The sequence below is a fragment of the Zootoca vivipara genome, chromosome 1 (genome assembly GCF_965207765.1).
Source record: "Zootoca vivipara chromosome 1, rZooViv2.hap1.1, whole genome shotgun sequence".
Lineage (NCBI taxonomy): Eukaryota > Metazoa > Chordata > Lepidosauria > Squamata > Lacertidae > Zootoca > Zootoca vivipara.
The window spans coordinates 95106758-95124507 of record NC_142582.1 but is presented as its reverse complement, the minus strand read 5'-3'; the positions used below and the strand labels follow the sequence as shown (position 1 = coordinate 95124507).

At 38.5% G+C, this 17750-nt stretch overlaps 1 protein-coding gene across 3 annotated transcripts in view; it reads left to right on the top strand.

Moving 5' to 3' along the window:
• RYR3 (ryanodine receptor 3) overlaps window positions 1-17750 on the top strand; it is a 265417-nt gene that overhangs the window by 194143 nt on the left and 53524 nt on the right. For all 3 annotated transcript variants that reach the window (XM_088671165.1, XM_060273292.2, XM_088671174.1), the window contains exons 66-69: window positions 1542-1859; window positions 2839-3079; window positions 5056-5143; window positions 5274-5366. In XM_088671165.1, the coding sequence (XP_088527291.1) occupies window positions 1542-1859; window positions 2839-3079; window positions 5056-5143; window positions 5274-5366 (740 nt within the window). The remainder of the gene's footprint in view (window positions 1-1541; window positions 1860-2838; window positions 3080-5055; window positions 5144-5273; window positions 5367-17750) is intronic.

The window sequence follows — 17750 nt, the reverse complement described above, 5'->3', positions numbered from 1 at the left end:
TTGCACTGTATTTGGAACTATCGTCATTAGGGTGATGACTTTTTCATGTTTTCCCACAAAAAAACTATTTCCTGTAGCACAAATGGATGAACTTTTGCCTATTAATGACTAAAATGAGGTATATTCAATTGGAATATTAAAAAAGGTTACACACAAACCGTTTTTAATTTTTTTTGTATGCCGTTTTACCATTTCATAAAATTGTATTAACAATTCTATATATATTTCGTATCAAATTTGGACACAACACCACATTCCACAATGGGGAGTGTTCTTAGCAACATAGGGTATACAAATGTCACACCTGCGCAAGTTAAAAGCCCCTTTTGGGGACCTCAAAACTCAGCCAGAAGACCCTGCCGGATATGCTGGGGAAAGAACCTACAGGAGAGGTAGCAAAACATCGTCCTCTAGCGGCATCTATACTGTTACTGCAGCTTAAAAAAGCTTCCTTGTGTGTTTGATGACCCTATATAATGTTGTATATATGTGACTCTAAAGTTTGGGTTCAATTTTATATCTGCTTACAGTGACCTCAAAAATGGTCAAAAAACTGATAAATAAAATATTTAAAATCATTTTGTGCGTGAGGTTTTTTTATCAAATCTCTTTGAAAGTAAGATTTTATCTAATCTTTAATGAAAGCTCATCAAATTATGATACAGGGAAATGAGGTTGTAAAAAAGTCATCACCCTAATCGTCATATATATATATATATATATATATATATATATATATATATATATATATATATGTGTGTGTGTGTGTGTGTGTGTGTGTGTGTGTGTATTCTACATATATATATATATATACATATATATCTTCTAGCAGACAAGATACAAAGTCATGACAGTGATCTTATCTGTATATATGATCTCATCACTGAGGTCCAGCGCCGAGAGCCTTCTGGCAGTTCCCTCCTTGCGAGAAGCCAAGTTACAGGGAACCAGGCAGAGGGCCTTCTCGGTAGTGGCGCCCGCCCTGCATGGAACGCCCTCCCATCAGATGTCAAAGAGAAAAACAACTACCAGATTTTTAGAAGACATCTGAAGGCAGCCCTGTTTAGGGAGGCTTTTAATGTTTAATAGATTACTGTATTTTATTTTTCTGTTGGAAGCCGCCCAGAGTGTCTGGGGAAACCCAGCCAGATGGGCGGGGTATAAATAATAAATTACTACTACTACTACTACTTACCTCCTTTGATAGCATTTGACTGAATTTATTGTGGAAATGTCTTGGAATGGATATGTTAAAGCTTAGTTAAATTCTAAGCATGTAGCCAGTTCGCCGTGCTATTTTATCTCTGTGCCCATTTAAGTGCATTTGTGAAATTAAGTAGCTGCACTAATCTATCTGTACATACTATACACACATACCCTTGCTGTTGAACAGTAGAGGGAACTAATGAATCATGTTTGTATCCATGCAGAATTTGTCAGAGTTACGGTGGAATTAAAATGATTTAAATTGTGCTTTAGCTGTTTTAAGCATCAAGTATGTTAACCACCCCAAAATTATTGTTATGTGTCATAATATGAAGTTTTAGGCATGCCTGAAAGCGTAGAAGAAATGTGTCCAGAAATCCCTCACTTGGATGGCTTAATGAAAGAAATAAACAGCTTGGCAGAATCTGGAGCCAGATATACAGAAATGCCTCATGTGATTGAGGTGATCTTGCCCATGTTATGCAACTATCTATCATACTGGTGGGAAAGGGGGCCTGAAAATGCTGAAAGTTCTGGACCCTGCTGCACAATGGTAACTTCTGAGCATCTCAGCATAATACTGGGGAACATTTTGAAGATCATCAACAATAACCTGGGGATAGATGAGGCAACTTGGATGAAGCGAATAGCAGGTACCTCATGGCAAATTTCATTTAAACAACTGATTACTAGACCTGTTTTATTTGTCAACACCAACAGAACATTAATTCTCCAATAGCTGTACTTACTTTATGAAAGCTTTCTCTCACAGTAAGATTTACATTTTAGAATCAGTGTATTTTGTTAAATGAGTTAAATGGTAAAATCTCAGTAAAATCTAAATAATATATGTTTGGTTCAAAAATTGGGGGTCCTGCATTCCTGAACAAGTACCTGGTATCATTATGTGTATGGAAATAATTTTTAATATCTGTAGAGGTAGGAAAAAATACTATCCATTAATTAAGCGCATGTAAATCTCCCTGAAAACCCTTATGGCACAGACCGGTCCTGTTTTTAAAGCTACAAAATGGATGGATACATATATGAAGAGTTCTCATGGTTTTCATTTGATTGCATCAGATGTGGTCCACAGCAGTCAGGAAAATAATTTCATCTTTCATTGAGACAAAGGCCTAGTTTAGTTGTAGTGCTACCATTTTGTATTTTACGTTTTGTGGGTTCTCCAAAAGAAAACTCATTGAACCATCTTGAGAAGAATGAACAACAAGTTGATGCAGTCAGAGCCCGGCGCTCAGAAATGCAGATGTTGTATGTTGCTGGCATGGTAGAGAAGAGCAGAAAAAGAGTGTGCCCAGGCAGGGAGGATATATAGCTACTTCCTCTTCCTGTCAGGGCACAATGGGAGTGTTCTTGCAGAGTTCTCTAGCAGATTTTACAAGAAGACTCTGTGAGCCTCCTCCCAAGAGGAGTGGCAAGCACTTGAGCCCATATTTAAGTCAGCCCATGCAAATTACAGGAAAACATGATTTGTTGTTGCGTTGTACTGATGTCTACAGTCACAGTGCTATTATGAAGCTAAACTAGAATCCATGCATTTGGATATATACTTTTTACAGAGTAACAAAATATGTTTAAATGTATATTTATAGAAATGTGTTTTGTATATAGTGTATGCTCAGCCAATCATTAGCAAGGCGAGGCCGGATCTGTTGAAAAGTCATTTTATCCCAACACTGGAGAAACTAAAGAAGAAAGCCATAAAGATAGTGATGGAGGAGGAACAACTGAAAGCAGACAGTAAAACGGATACCCAAGAAGCAGAACTCCTCATTCTAGATGAATTTGCAGTTCTTTGCCGAGACCTATATGCTTTTTATCCTATGTTGATCCGCTATGTGGACAACAACAGGTAGGAGAATCTGTAACTAAAGGGGATTGAGTGGATTTCTGTATTTATATCCTGCATCTCAACATAAAATTTATGTTCCTAATTTTGCTAACAATAAAACAATATAAAACTAAAAATGGAAAACTACCTAAATGGTTAGTTTACTTTAAAACAGCAACAGTCCATTCAAATAGATAGTAAAACAAAAACTGCTCTCTTGCTCCTGCCCTAAATTTTGTTATGGACCACCCCAACCAAGCTCTGCTGTGTGGTGTGGGATTCTAGGGGTCTTGGCACTTAATCAGGGTTGGTGTTTCCTTCAGAAAAGTTAGGCACAGAGGAGACTGTAGTGTCTTTCATATATATGGTTTTGTTCATGCATAACCTGTGCCCCAAAGGTACTCTGGTTTCTCTTCAGATCGTATAAATCTTTTGTCTTTTACAAAATAAAAAGGTCCCCTTATCTAGACCCAGTTGAAAGGCAGATAGTTCCTATCTAGGCCATACAATTCAAGGTCATTTCATGGATCAGCAAACAGTGTTAACTAATGCCAGCAACTGGAATGCAAGTGGAAAGTTTGATAGCTTTGACACCCGACACAAGGAAGAATAGACTGCTTTCTTGAAAAAATCAATAAGGAATAGAACAAAGTGAATGTTTCTGACCTCAAGCTTCACTAAATTTAGGTTAGGCAGGGAAAGGAACGTGTGAATGAGTGCCTTAACATTATCTTTAATTCTGTGAAGTACCAGAATTAAAAAGAATTAAAAATGTTAAAGATTATAAAAAGTATAATCTTTATACTTTTGTATAAAGTATAAAAATGACACAGCCACAAAAAACAGTTTAATTAAGTCATGTCTGCTCTCTGCTTCCTGGTACAGCTTACTTGTAACATTTTTACAGTTCAGAATATTTTAGTGTTGTAAAATTCTTATGAATGTCTAAAGCTATTTAACTGGAAAAATCAGCAGTGCCCATTAAAGTATAAAATCAGTTTCTGACTTGAAAGCTTGAATCCAAATGTTGCGTGGCAGTTTAGACAATTCATCATCAACAAGCACATATACATATTTAAAGATAAACTTTTTCTCAAGCCGTATCTGTCTTAGAGACAGTGTATAATTCTAGGGGAAGAAACATTCTAGACCACTTTATGCATCTTATAAATTGGGCTGCATTCCCTGACAGATGATAACAAAATGAATGTGCAAATCATTAAGGTGGCCACAGGAGTTTCTATCAGTTCTGTTACAAAGAAATCTACAGATGTTCTTGCTACAAAGTAAATCTAGTCTGGTTTTATGAAAATTGAATACAGGCAATGACTGATTTAGGTGCGTCCAAATGACATGTGATCATGCATGTGCAGACAGTGCTGAACCTGGAAGTAGCCCCAAAATGCCATTAAGACATCACAAAAAGGGCCAGAACAGGAGCAGACTGGGCTAACACACTCCACCGACACATACTGGCGTCTGGAACATAACCCCCTATACTTTGAATTGTGATACATGTCATAAATAAATCCTATTGGTTTAATTGAACTTAGTTTGGGGTTAATGTGTATAGGTTTGCAAAGGCTGCAATACTCCACAGGCTGTAGTGTAGAACCTCCGGATGATGCTGAATTACAACTCTCATCATCCCTGGCCATTGGCCATGCTTGCTAGGGTTGGTGGGAGTTGTAATTCAGCAACGCCAGGAGTTCCAGCAGTTCCCCACACCTGCTCTACACACTTACTTGGAGGTATGTGCCATAGAACTGAGTGGGCAACAGCCAGTTAAACAGTTCTGCTCACTCAAGCATTTTGGCTGCCACCCAGAAACATACAGTTTTACATTGCAGTATGGTGCTAGTACTGTATCATACTTTTCAGAAACAAAGTGCAGGAAGAAGCAATTGAAAAAGGAGTAGAAGGACTGGTAATGTTCAGTATAGAACATGTTGAAATAATACTGTAGTGTAATAAATGTATTTTGGTTTTTTGTTTAGATCAAACTGGCTTAAGAAACCAGATGCAGATTCTGATGAACTTTTCCGAATGGTAGCTGAAGTCTTCATTCTCTGGTGTAAATCACATGTATGAAAAAGATTCATTTTTATTTTTTTATAATACACATATTTAGAAATGTCATGCATATTTGTAAATGTCATCGACCTGTTTCTCAGCATTTATGTAAACTGCATTTTTGGTATTATATTTATTCCAGAATTTCAAGCGAGAAGAACAAAATTTTGTTATTCAGAATGAAATCAACAATTTGGCATTTTTGACGGGAGACAGCAAGAGTAAGATGTCAAAAGTAAGTCAGAAAGTATTTAGATTGGTCCAAGTGTATCTGCTAAATTATTTGTACTTTGTAACAATGACACAGACTGTAGCAAACTGCAGTTATTTGCCGATATGTTTAGAAGTAGTTGCTTCTTAATACTGTATGCAGATCAGTTCTATTTACCATATATTGTCATGCAGATTTTCTGACTAAAAGCCTTTTCCCCTTGATACACCCACATGATGGGGTGAAAGTTTACCAGAAATGGATCTGAAGTCCTTCTTTTTACTCTCTAGCTCCTTCCCTTTCCACCCAGCAGGTCTTGGGATTTTGATTCCTCCTTCCCTGCCATATTTCTATTGTACTGATAGTGAGTTTTCATCTCCTATTGATACAGCAGACATTTTGCTTTTCACTGTAGTAAAATAATATTACCTAAAACTTAATACTGTACATCATGGGGATATCAAAATCGTTAAGATACATCCACTCGATCTACACATAGCCCAAAATGTCACTAGAAAAACCTGTATAAGAATATCAGTATGGGAAGAACTGGGGATGCTAAATTTTCTGAGGCTACATCTGAGAAAGTCCACTCTTTCTGAGATGATCGTGGGTATTTTTTTTGGGAAGAGGATTCTATTGCATTTCACTAGAGGAGCAGGGAAGGTCTAAAAAAAATCAAGCATGGTATCAAATTAATTATCTGAAAATGCAAAACAAAAGTTTTTAGCATTTGTTGATGTTAGAAATAGTGTTATAAATTAAGTTACTTAAATGCATATGTACAGCTGAACACACTGAGATTTCTGGCGCATTCCTCATTTCCAGTGTCCCTCTGCTGAATCAATGTTTGTGGATTCATTTTTTAAAAATGCATTGACTCAGTGAGGGGCACGAAAATTCACCATTCAGGTGAGACCAACTATCCATTTGTCTCCCAAAGATGGAGTTTGGATCATAACACTGGAACTAATGTGTCTTTATGAGGAGTTGACCTTATGTAGATTTGACCTTATGTACATGTGGAGAATGTATAATTGTGCAAATCTATTGCAGCGTTTGAGCACAAATAATTACTGCCTTATCCACAAGTGACCCATTCTTATTCCACACCCGAATGATATATTCAGCTGTTCTAGTCTTCTTAGTCTCTGAAACATACATGCTAAAATATTTTGTACATTATAACCGGACACGTATCTGGTACTTTTTCAAGCACCCAATGCTGTCTTGTTGAATTTTTCCCCCTAAGTATATTAACCAGATATTGCCACAGAAAACCAAGTATAATTAAGTATCAAGTACCTGTGGTTGATTGTTAAATGAAGTTTATTATAAATAATAATACTTTTAAAATAAAAAAATTCCTTCAGTAGCACCGTAAAGACCAACTAAGTTTTTATTTTGGTATGAGCTTTCGTGTGCATGCACACTACACAAAAGCTCATACCAAAATAAAAACTTAGTTGGTCTTTAAGGTGCTACTGAAGGAATTTTTTTATTTTACTTCGACCCAGACCAACACGGCTACCTACCTGTAACCAATACTTTTAAATTTGGCTTTCTGCTATTAAACCAGTTTCCTGTTAAACCTTTCTTGTCAACAACCATCCTTTCTTGTTAAGCAGTGAAATCAATGCTACACACACACACACAACCAGATTTTCTTTAATTGTGTGATTACTTCACTGTAACAATATAGAAGTATCTTTGCACAATGGAAAAAAGCAGTCATCATATGTTTGTTGCTTTCAGTATGTTTGTCCCTTAGTATTCAAGTTTTGGTTGGAAAAACTATCCCCTGGCCAGGACTTTCACAGTTGATAAGTGCTTTAAAAATTGGGATTTGAGACCATTATCAATTGAAATGCAAGATGAAACAATCCTATTTTTTTCTTGTTGAGCGTAGGCATCATTTCTATGTCAATTTCACAACCAATCGGGCAGATTTTCAAAAAGAATCCTGAAAGTCTAGATTAGGGACAATTATTACTGGAACTACGGTAAATCTCCCTCCCTTTAAGAAGTTCTGTCAGTCTGGTTGTTGTTTGTCCCCTGTCTTTCCCCCCATTGAAAGTAATCATCCGCTTTGTTTTGGGGGCACATTCAGAATTGACCTCTGCAGACAATAATTGCTTGGGACCGTTGAAAGTCTGCTTTCTCCTGTGTTAGCAAATTGCATTGGCAGGCAATGTGTTTCATATATACATGTTCTAGGAGTCTTGTGAATTAAGATCTTTAAGATACTGGCAATAGCACATCTCAGCAGATGTAACTTACACTCGTACAGGTCTTAAAAACTGAGGTGTTGTTTCTTGCCCACACAAAGAGAATCAAAATCTACACAATATTAATACTTCAATAGGGAATAGTTTAGCAACAATACTTGTTGTGGCAGTGGGAAGAGCTCGACAACAATATGCACTTCTTTACTTGAGAAGATTAACTAATGGAGTGTCTCCATGACTAAACTAGCATGCCCACATGAAAGAGCAAACCCAAAGGCATAAGAGGAATGGGAGAGGCTGGATGGGTTAAGCACTGCTTAGGGAGGCATACTAGGCTTCTTCCTCTCTGGGCTGACATTGCAGACTAGGCCCCAGTCATGTATCGCTGGGCAAGGAGGGCCAGAAGGTGGCTTCTAAAACAGTCATAACACACAAAGGTAGGAAGCCAAAATTGTTCACAGTTACACACACAGAGAGAGAAAGACAGGAAGATGGTAGGCAGGATAGAAGCAGGAGACACTGTTCTCAGCCTTGGTGGGCAATCCCAAAGAAGGAGAACTGAGGTGCATTGAAACTCCTGGGTCAGGCAAGGAAAACAGAAAAGGCAGCAGCCAAGAGAAAAATGACTTCTTGAATCTCTGCTTCAGCTATAGGGTTGCCAGACTCAATAGAGGACAGGACTTCTGTGCCTTTAATTGCCCTGCTCTCTTTTGAGTCTGGAAGCCTTAAAGAGAAGCCAGCAGACCCTTTGCTTGGAAATTAAACAAAGGGTCTTCTGGTTTCTCTTTAAGTTTTCCAGACGAGCTGCCCCTGTTGGACATTCGGCATGCCTCCGCCCACGGCTCCCAAGCCTCCCCCAAGCTGTCAAAATGAAGGGGGAAGGGGGCAAGACTTGGGAGTTGCAGGTGGGCGGCACGCCAAATGTCACCCCCCTCAGTGAGGGCACCTGGGACGGTCCACCCCCACCCCAATTCCTATGCCCCTGCCTCTACCCAAGGTTTTTGAAGAAGGGGGTTAATACTGGCTGTTTCCTATTGTCTGAGCCATGGGAAATGTCCACTTTTGAGTGGTGCCTAAACATCAGCTTAACAAAGAAGTCCTTCAAAATGCCATAAAATAACCAACTTTTCAGCCTTTATTGTTCTTGATAATATCCCAAAAGAATGGCCAAAAATGTATAATTCACTTTTCCTATAAAATAAAAAAATTACTTCAGTAGCACCTTAAAGACCAACTAAGTTTTTATTTTGGTATGAGCTTTTGTGTGCATGCACACTTCTTCAGATACTTTTCCTATGTTACTCAAACTCCATGTTGTGCTCACTGGCTAAAGATGGTTGGCTGGGAAATTAGAGTGCATTATGAAAATTAAAATTGTACATATTGTATGGAATACATAATATATGAATCTGTTAAAATATGTTATACCAACTTTACTATTGTATGCAGAAGATACGTAACATAAATATTACAGATTTTCAGCTGAATGCTACTTTTTTAAAAAAAAAATATGCAACTATTTTGTTAACCTTTGACGAACTGAATTTATTTAAAGCTGAGCAAGTTTTTTTAAACTTTTTTTCCTGATAATATGGCAGCAGATTGCTCGGAGGGGAATGGTAAGTTAGTGAACATTTAGTCTGCGAAAGATGGGTTACTTGGGCTGTACTGTGAAATAACAGATTCTTGTCAATAGGTTACTGAAACAGATACGCCACTCTATTAATCTGTTATTTTTTAACTTTGTGTAGGTGTTTTCATGAAGGAGGCATGCAGATGTAATTATTTCTTACTGCAGTTTATATCACATCTATATTTATCTAAACATGATGCAGTATTTACATATTCATTTATTTCATGTAGCCCAGTTCTTAAACTTAAGATACTGTTTGTTCATAGGGTGATTCACATACCCCAGCCTTAATTAAGAGAACTCAGGGTGAACACTTAGAATATATTCTAGTTCCACAGTCAAGACAGAACTCTATATAGGTAACTCACAACTTGTGTGCATTTAGTTTACATGCTTGGTAAAAAATAAAAGTGGTGGAAAGTGGACGGGCATTTGGGAAACAATACTTTGGCAATCCCACCCACCCTGGAAAGCAGTGTGTTTTAACAATATGGAATTTTGGCTTCACATGCTATCTCCAGAACATAAGTTGAGAGTCACCTGTATAGAAATGATGGATATAGAACGTTTGTTTGACAGCCAGTGTGCAAACCCAGAATGAATGCATATCACAGTTCCAAAATGTAAGGAAAATACAAAATTCATTATTCATCACAGAATTGATTTTTTTAAAACTCTCAGGTTTCGTTTTAGAAAAGTAATGTCCTTATCCATCCATGCAATAGGCAAGTGAGGCCTAATAACTGGAAGGTCAAGATGCAGAATCATAAAATTCTAGAGTTGGAAGGGTCCCTGAGGATCTTCTAGTCCAAACCCTTCCATGCAGGAAACCAGTAACCTTGACATTAGCCACACCATGCTCTAACCAGATGAGCTATTAGTGAACTAGCTGTAGTTGTATGTCTCATTAGAAGAAGAAGCTAGCTAGTTGTGCCGATGTGTTTCTATGTTACATTATACAAAATAAGAAAAATAATGCAATTTTGCTTAATTTGCATAATTGATTCAGTCATATAATTCAGCTTTTCTTGTTGTAGCATCCTAATAATATTTAGCAGCCCCATGAAAAACTTGCATACTCACATTGAATACAGTTACCCAAATGATGCTAAAATTATCAAATCATTATGTGCAGATAGATGCACAATTTATTCAGTGTCAAATGCATGTCAAAGGCAATAGCTCTGAATACAAGAGTTGCATGTGAAAAGTATGTTTGAAATGCATACTCAGATTTTCAGGATATATACATTTATTTTCCTTTATATTCCTCAGACATGAGCAGACATAAGGAAATGTGTCTTGAATTTTGAATCCTACAACTGATTTGAATGGCTTTATATAATTAAATCCAAATTTATATACTGAGAGTCATGCTACATTTTTGGAATAAAGAGATTGAAGTCTGATCTCTAAATGTCCATAATGTGGCAGCAGACATTGGGGGAGGGAGTAAGGTCAACCTGAATTTAGCCTCTGTGCACCTTTCCATCCCTCCCAAACAGGTGTCCAATTCTGACAAAACTGGTACCGGGTAGTAGTAAATATTTACTTGTAATGCTATATGTGATCTCAGCCCATAACTTTATGCGCAACCACATGTACTAGGTCAGGGATCCAACGAAAGAAAATATTCACACAACACGTTTTCATGCAGAATCCAAAATAGGAATTCACTGTTTTAACTGAATCAGAAATAGAGCGTCTGAGCTTGATGACTGGCACAAAAATTGAAAGAACAAACCCCTTATGAACGTTACGCTCTTTTTAGGCTATCTAGCATATTTAAATATTTTGCAGAAATGCTTTAATGTACCTCTATATAGGGACGTGGGTGGCGCTGTGGGTTAAACCACAGAGCCTAGGGGTTGCCGATCAGTGGTTCGAATCCCCGCGACGGGGTGAGCTCCCATTGCTCGTTCCCTGCTCCTGCCCACCTAGCAGTTTGAAAGCATGGCAAAGTAGATAAATAGGTACCGCTACAGCGGGAAGGTAAACGCCATTTCCGTGTGCTGCTCTGGTTCTCCAAAAGTGGCTTTGTCATGCTGGTCACATGACCTGGAAGCTGTACACCGGCTCCCTTGGCCAATAACGTGAGATGAGCCCCGCAACCCCAGAGTCGGTCACGACTGGACCTAATGGTCAAGGGTCCCTTTACCTTTACCTTTACCCTCCAAATATAGTTTCCCAGATTCATTTTTTTTATGTATTTCAATATTTATTTAAAAAATTCCTTCCAGCAGCACCTTAGAGACCAACTAAGTTTGTCATAGGTATGAGCTTTCGTGTGCATGAATCATGTTTTTGTGCCATGGACCCCATTCCCTTACACAGTTTCACACTGACTATCTTTCAGATGTGCAAATCAGAAACTTCAAATAGAAAACACGGTGTTAAGTCTCAGTATTAAAGCATCCTGGTAAATGAAGATTATAAAGTTTATAAGGAGTTTGCTCTTTAACTTTTACCTATGTAATCTTACCTACATAGGTAGCAGCTTAAGATGAGGAAGACACTTCAATTCTGATCCTATGCATTTCTACTTAGAAGTAAATCCTACTTTGTTTGGTGGGATTTGGGTCTCAGAGTACTCAGGGCTGCAGGGCTTTGTGAATTTGTGCATGAGACCTGACAATGTTTTCAAAATGTTTGTTGTTCGTTCAGTAGAAGGATAGGATTGTAGGGTAGAAGGAACTTTGGTCTTTCCAGGCTGTGGAAGGACTTTCTAACATCAGACATGGGGACCTGTGTCCCTCCAGATGTTGTTGGACTACTACTCCCATCATCTATGTGCATTGGCCATTCTGTCTGAAGCTAATGGGAGTTGGAGTCTCATAACATCTGGAGGGACGCAGGTTCCCACCACTTCTTTATCTTCAGAATTCACCGCAATTAACTTTATTTATCTAAGTTGTTATTAGCTGACAGGGATAACCGAATTACATAAGGCAAGAAGCACCTGACAAATTTCACAAGCCGAATCACCTATTACAGTATATAACAGTTTTTAAAACCAGCAAATATCTCTGTGCTCCAAATATGGCTTTGTAAATTTTCTCAAATATTGTGGTTTTTATACAGTGCCACACACACTGCTATCCGTTTCACACATTAGTGTTTGGCTTTTATCGGCTAAAGAAATAAAGATGGACTGAGGAATAGATCCAGAGGCATTCATAATCCAGTTTTCAAGTACAGCTATACCTTGGTTGTCGAACACCCTGGAACTCAGATGTTTTGGCTCCCAAACACCGCAAACCCAGAAGTGATTGTTCCGATTTGCGAACATTCTTTTGGAACCCTAACGTCCCATGGTGCTTCGACAGCTTCTGATTGGCTGCATGATTTGATTTCCGAACGTTTTGGAAGTCTGATTCTGTTCAACTTTCAAGGCACGGCTGTAGTAGGCTCCACTACTTACTCCCCAAATGAACAGACCCAGATCCCAAATGTAAGCTAAGCAATGTGTGAGAGCAGGGCCGGCTCTAGGGGTAGGCTAGGTGGCACGTGGCGCCAGGGCACTGGCCCGGCAGGGGGGCGCTGCGTGCTGCGCCCGCCCACTAGGGCGGGGGCGCCGGAGCGATCTCCGCGCCACGGCGCCCGGGCGCCCAACATGCTTCAGACGGCCCTGTGTGAGAGAGAATCTCACTTATTTCATGCTCAGAGTTTTAAATGAACATAAAAAATTGGAAAGAGCCCATGACATATTGCTATACAGTAAGAGCTGTGAGTGCTATACTGTTGTCCTCTTTAACTTGTTCCTGTGTGAAGTGTGCTGTTGCTTAATATTAATGGCTCCAATTAAACATATATGTAATTAATGTTGCGGGACTATCAACACCGTTTTTCTATGACCATCTTTAGATAAATGTTTTGAATTATAATACAAGGGCAAAACTAGTGACATGGCATTAATTGAATGAATGCAGTTAATCTCTACATTTTAAGGACAAGTAGTGTCTTTAGCTGTGCCAATATGGGCATGGATTGAAGGAGGAAAGGTGATCTCAGTTAAAATCCCTCCACTTCCCAGCTTTATGAATCAGAATGAAAGCCATTAAAGTAGGGGGTCAGCAAGGCTTACTGGACATGGGCCAGATCACTCCTGCGGAGATCCTCCGTGGGCCGGGCCGGCGCAGCGCGACACCGGAAATCGCATCTGCGCATGCCCAGACGCCGAAAATCACTCCTGCAATTTCCGGCGTCTGGGCATGTGCAGAACCAATTTCCAGAGCTGTGGAAGAGAGTCCCTGCACCGCGCTGTGCCAGTTTAGCGCAGCACACGGGGACTCGCCAAGCAGGTGGCCCGGTTCGAGGGTGGCTCGGGGGCCAGTTCAACGGCCTCTGTGGGCCACTTTCGGCCCATGGGCTGCAGGTTGGGGACCCCTGCATTAAAGGTTTCTTTCTTAATGTAAATAGCAGCTTTTGGATTGGGGGGGATTGTTGTCAGGGGTATGGTGAGAGGAGTTAAACCCCTTCCCTTCTGCTGCCGTTGTTATACTGTGGGCTCTTCCACGGTTGCTATTTACATTTTTTAAATGCACATGTAAGTTGCATTAACATTCTCTCTAATTTGACCCTTAATAACAGCAACTCATTCTCAGGAGATTCCCTTTTTCTTTTTATACTACTGTACTGTGCACAGTCCCTTCTCTTTGACACTCATAGGGCACAATTCAGTCAGAATTAAGCACTAGTAAGCCCATTTTTTAAAGTAGGGAATTTATTTTATTTTAAGAAATGTATATCACTCCTTATAGGATAAAAATAAATTTCAGTCAATGCAGAAAAATTCTCTCCAGGGAAAGCAAGCAAAGTTTAGCAAGAGCTTGAAATCCATAGGACAAAAGCATTTCACTTTATCTTCTGCTAGTTAAAATATATTTGGGGAAAGTAGATGTGACTGTAGACCTCAGTCCTTAACTTCTAGCTTGGAATCATGGCATTTTAAAGTGCCCAAGAAGGCCAAAAGGGTAGAAGGTCGAGAAATAATTGCAGAATCAAACTTTCTGTAACCTGCACAAAGTTTCATGTAACATTAGTTTTCCATGTTAAAGCAAAAGCACTTGGTTTGTTGCATTTCTTGTGAATATTGTTTGTTAACAGATACAAGGCTAAAAAAAATTGGTAAGTGTGTGTTGTCAAACATTTGTTAGTATTAAGTTCAAGTCATATTACTAAACAACAATATTTAAAGATTATAAAGATAGTAAATGTATTGTTGTTTATGGTTTTCCTTTATTCTAAACTGAATAAAACAGCAATATGGGGGTTTACATATTATATATAGAATAAAATATATTGGCATTGGTAATCCTCAGTATATTCTTTATTTTTTTAAACCCTCAGTAAGCATAATAATAGAATAAATTAATCTAATGCAGTAATTCATTCTTTTATTAAGGAAGCACATAATGACACATGGTAATGGTTCGTTGTAAATGCAAGGTATTTTAGCTACGTTATTGAAAAAAGAAGGTATTGTTTCTAATTAACTTGTAAAATTCCCATCTTTTCATCAAGTTTACTTACTTTTTTCCTTGTATTTTTTCTTTCATACAGGCCATGCAAGTAAAGGTACAGGTCAAAGTGCATGATGTGTCTTTATGTTTTAGTTTTAGAGATGACCAGGCTCTCAGCATTCTTTCCATTGATCACAGCAGTGGCGTCACAAAGGGAAGGTACATGTTCTGCCCAATATAAATCCTATTGGAAAGTTAGGCAGATTTTGCCAGAACACCTGTTTTTATACTCCTACACACTTTACTATACAGGCCTGGGTATTGATTTCATGGGAAAGAAAATGGCCCAACAACATCTCTCTTCTGCCTCTGTTACCATCCTCGTTTTATGTAAATTAGTTTAGTATCTTTAAATGAAAAAGTGTTATTGCAACAGAGGAAAGTTTACGATGATATTGGTAATAATGATGCTCTGCATCTGCCCTGGCAAAACACAACAACTTGGGAACAACTAGGGAAAAGATTGTCATTATCACCATTGTCATCATGATGCCTCTGCAGTGGGCTCTCCCCTCCAAAAAACAACAACCACAAACCACAACTTTGGAACAATCCTGCTATAGGACATGCAGCAGAAACAAAACAAAACAAAAAGGTTGTCATATCCTCTTTCCACCCCCATGTTTAACTGAGGGTGCTCTCAAACAGATGCCTGCTTTTTGTGCTAGGAGGTAGCAAAACTAACACAACAGCAATGGTAGGATTCCCAACTTTCTGTCCCCATATCCACATTTTTTTTAAAAAATAATAATTCTCAAGATGCTGCCTGCTGCCAACTGCTCCACATTGCTGGCAAGGAGCAAAGCATAGCAAAGAGAGCAGCAAATGGGTGAATCCAAGAAGTAGGAAATAAAACAAAAGTAAAGTTGCAACCCCAGGAATTCCTATTGCCTGGTCCAAACAACTCACTTATCAATCACAGCTCTGACTTCACTCATTGGCTAAAAACAAAGGTTGACTCATTTTGCAGAAATTGCTTCGAAGGGTACCTGCACATTTTGCTTTATAACTTTCTTTCTTGGAAGTTTAGAGCCTTTTTTTCTTTTAGTGAAAGCTCAGAGTCTGAAGCAGCTGCATGAGGGCGCCCATGAAAGCCTTCCCAAAATCCCGGTTGGGAACCTTCATAACTAAGCCAAACAATGGCTTAGCTTATGGCACTGTAGCAGCAGCAAGTCTGGGAGAGGAATGCTGCAGCTGCGGTCTCTTCTGGGAACCCCCTATGCTAGCACATTTGCACTAAGCCATAGTTTGACTTAGCTTTACATGTGAAGCAGCTCAATGTAAGCTGCCTGAAGAACTTTGTTTAGTTATGTGGGTTACAAACATTCCAAATCTATCAGTAGTCTATAGCTCAGCATTACATTTACACCATATCAAATTGTAGCCATCATCATTATAGAGGGTGAAGTAAGTAAAGACCTTCCCTGCTTTAATAATAACGGTGATGAACAGATACCCTTGATGGGTTTCTGCTAGTATAGAATAAACATGAACAGATAATTTTAAAGCACAACCCACTTCCTTACTGTCATTAACAGAGCATGGTGTTCTGTGACTCTCCAGTTCTATCTTTGTAAATTGAGATTTACTGAGTAGCAACTTTAAAAGACTGAAATTTGGTGGCAGAGACAGAATGGAGCATTTCTTCACTTTTAAAATGTATTTTTTTTCTTCTTTACTGCGTTTATATTAAACATTCTTACCCACTCATACTGAAGTAAATAATGGGGAGTCTTTTATGGAGAAACCTGTCCTCCAAGGAACAGAAGAATGAAAAACTAGGACTGACTTCCCTCCTGTGTTACACCAGTTACCTCCCCTGATTAACAGACGAGTGACGCCACTGGGTCCCCGTGATACATTGTGGCATTTGTTTGTCTGCTATCAAAGTAGAGTACAAATTAATGTCATTCAATATAGAGCCATTATTTCATTGCTACTGTAGAAAACTTTTTCTAAGGCATTTTGACAAGCAAAGCTTTGAGGCAAAATACTTCCTGCATTTGTCGGTCCCTGAAGAAAAACCACCACATCATGTTTTTGTTCATAACTGAACTGCCAAACATATAGGAATGGCTAGATGCTTTGGTAGTTTTCATAAAAATGAGAGCTTTGCAACAAATTACCCCAAGTGTGTGCACTGTTAGAATTTTCTTTCTCCTAGAATAAAAACTGTGTGGTAATTGTTTGCAAACAATCAATACTAACAGCTCTTACTGTACCAGCGTAACAAGCTTGTACAGTTTGCTCAGGGCCTTAAATTTTCATTTGCAGCGGCAATAAGATGTGGAGGGTTTATGGCAAGCACCTGCTGTTTGTAGCAGTGAAATGCTATGAGCCCAGCTCTGAATTCATGTGTGTGGCAAATTCTCACTGTGGCCAGTGAGAGTCTATTTCAAGCATGAAATTCAGGAAGGGGATCTTTTTTTGTGGCTTTTTAGTGTAAGTTTGTTCATAGTATGACGCTGTTAATGATGACCTTGTTGTTGCTCAGAGCTTTGATCTGCTGCCTTAAATAAAAAGTTTTATTTTAAATAAAACCGTACATTATTTTGGATAGAATAGGACAGATATTACCTGTTGATGTGCAACCTGTTTACTGTCTCTTTCCTAGGGCTCATTTTCCTTATACTCTGGGTGACTGAAGCTGCTGACAGTGTAGTCTGATACGTTTACCTGATTTTTTAAGTTAATGGAGTTAATGGAAAGTAGTGTACAAACTCATAGGCGTATGACTTTATTGAATTCATATATAGGCAACATGAGACTTTTTAAAAAGCAGCATTACAGATACATTTCATACATGCATAGAATGCTCAAAATGTTAGAAACACTTACTTGTCTTCTTAAAGTACAAAACTTATTGTCAAAATTTTTTATCCGTTTCAAATGTTATTCGTATGTGTATGTATGTGTTTTTGGACATGTGTAGATTGTGGAAAATTACGACGTGTGTATTCTTAGATTTTCCGTGGTGAAGTAAATTATGAAATACTACTAAAATACTGTAATATGCATTTTCCAC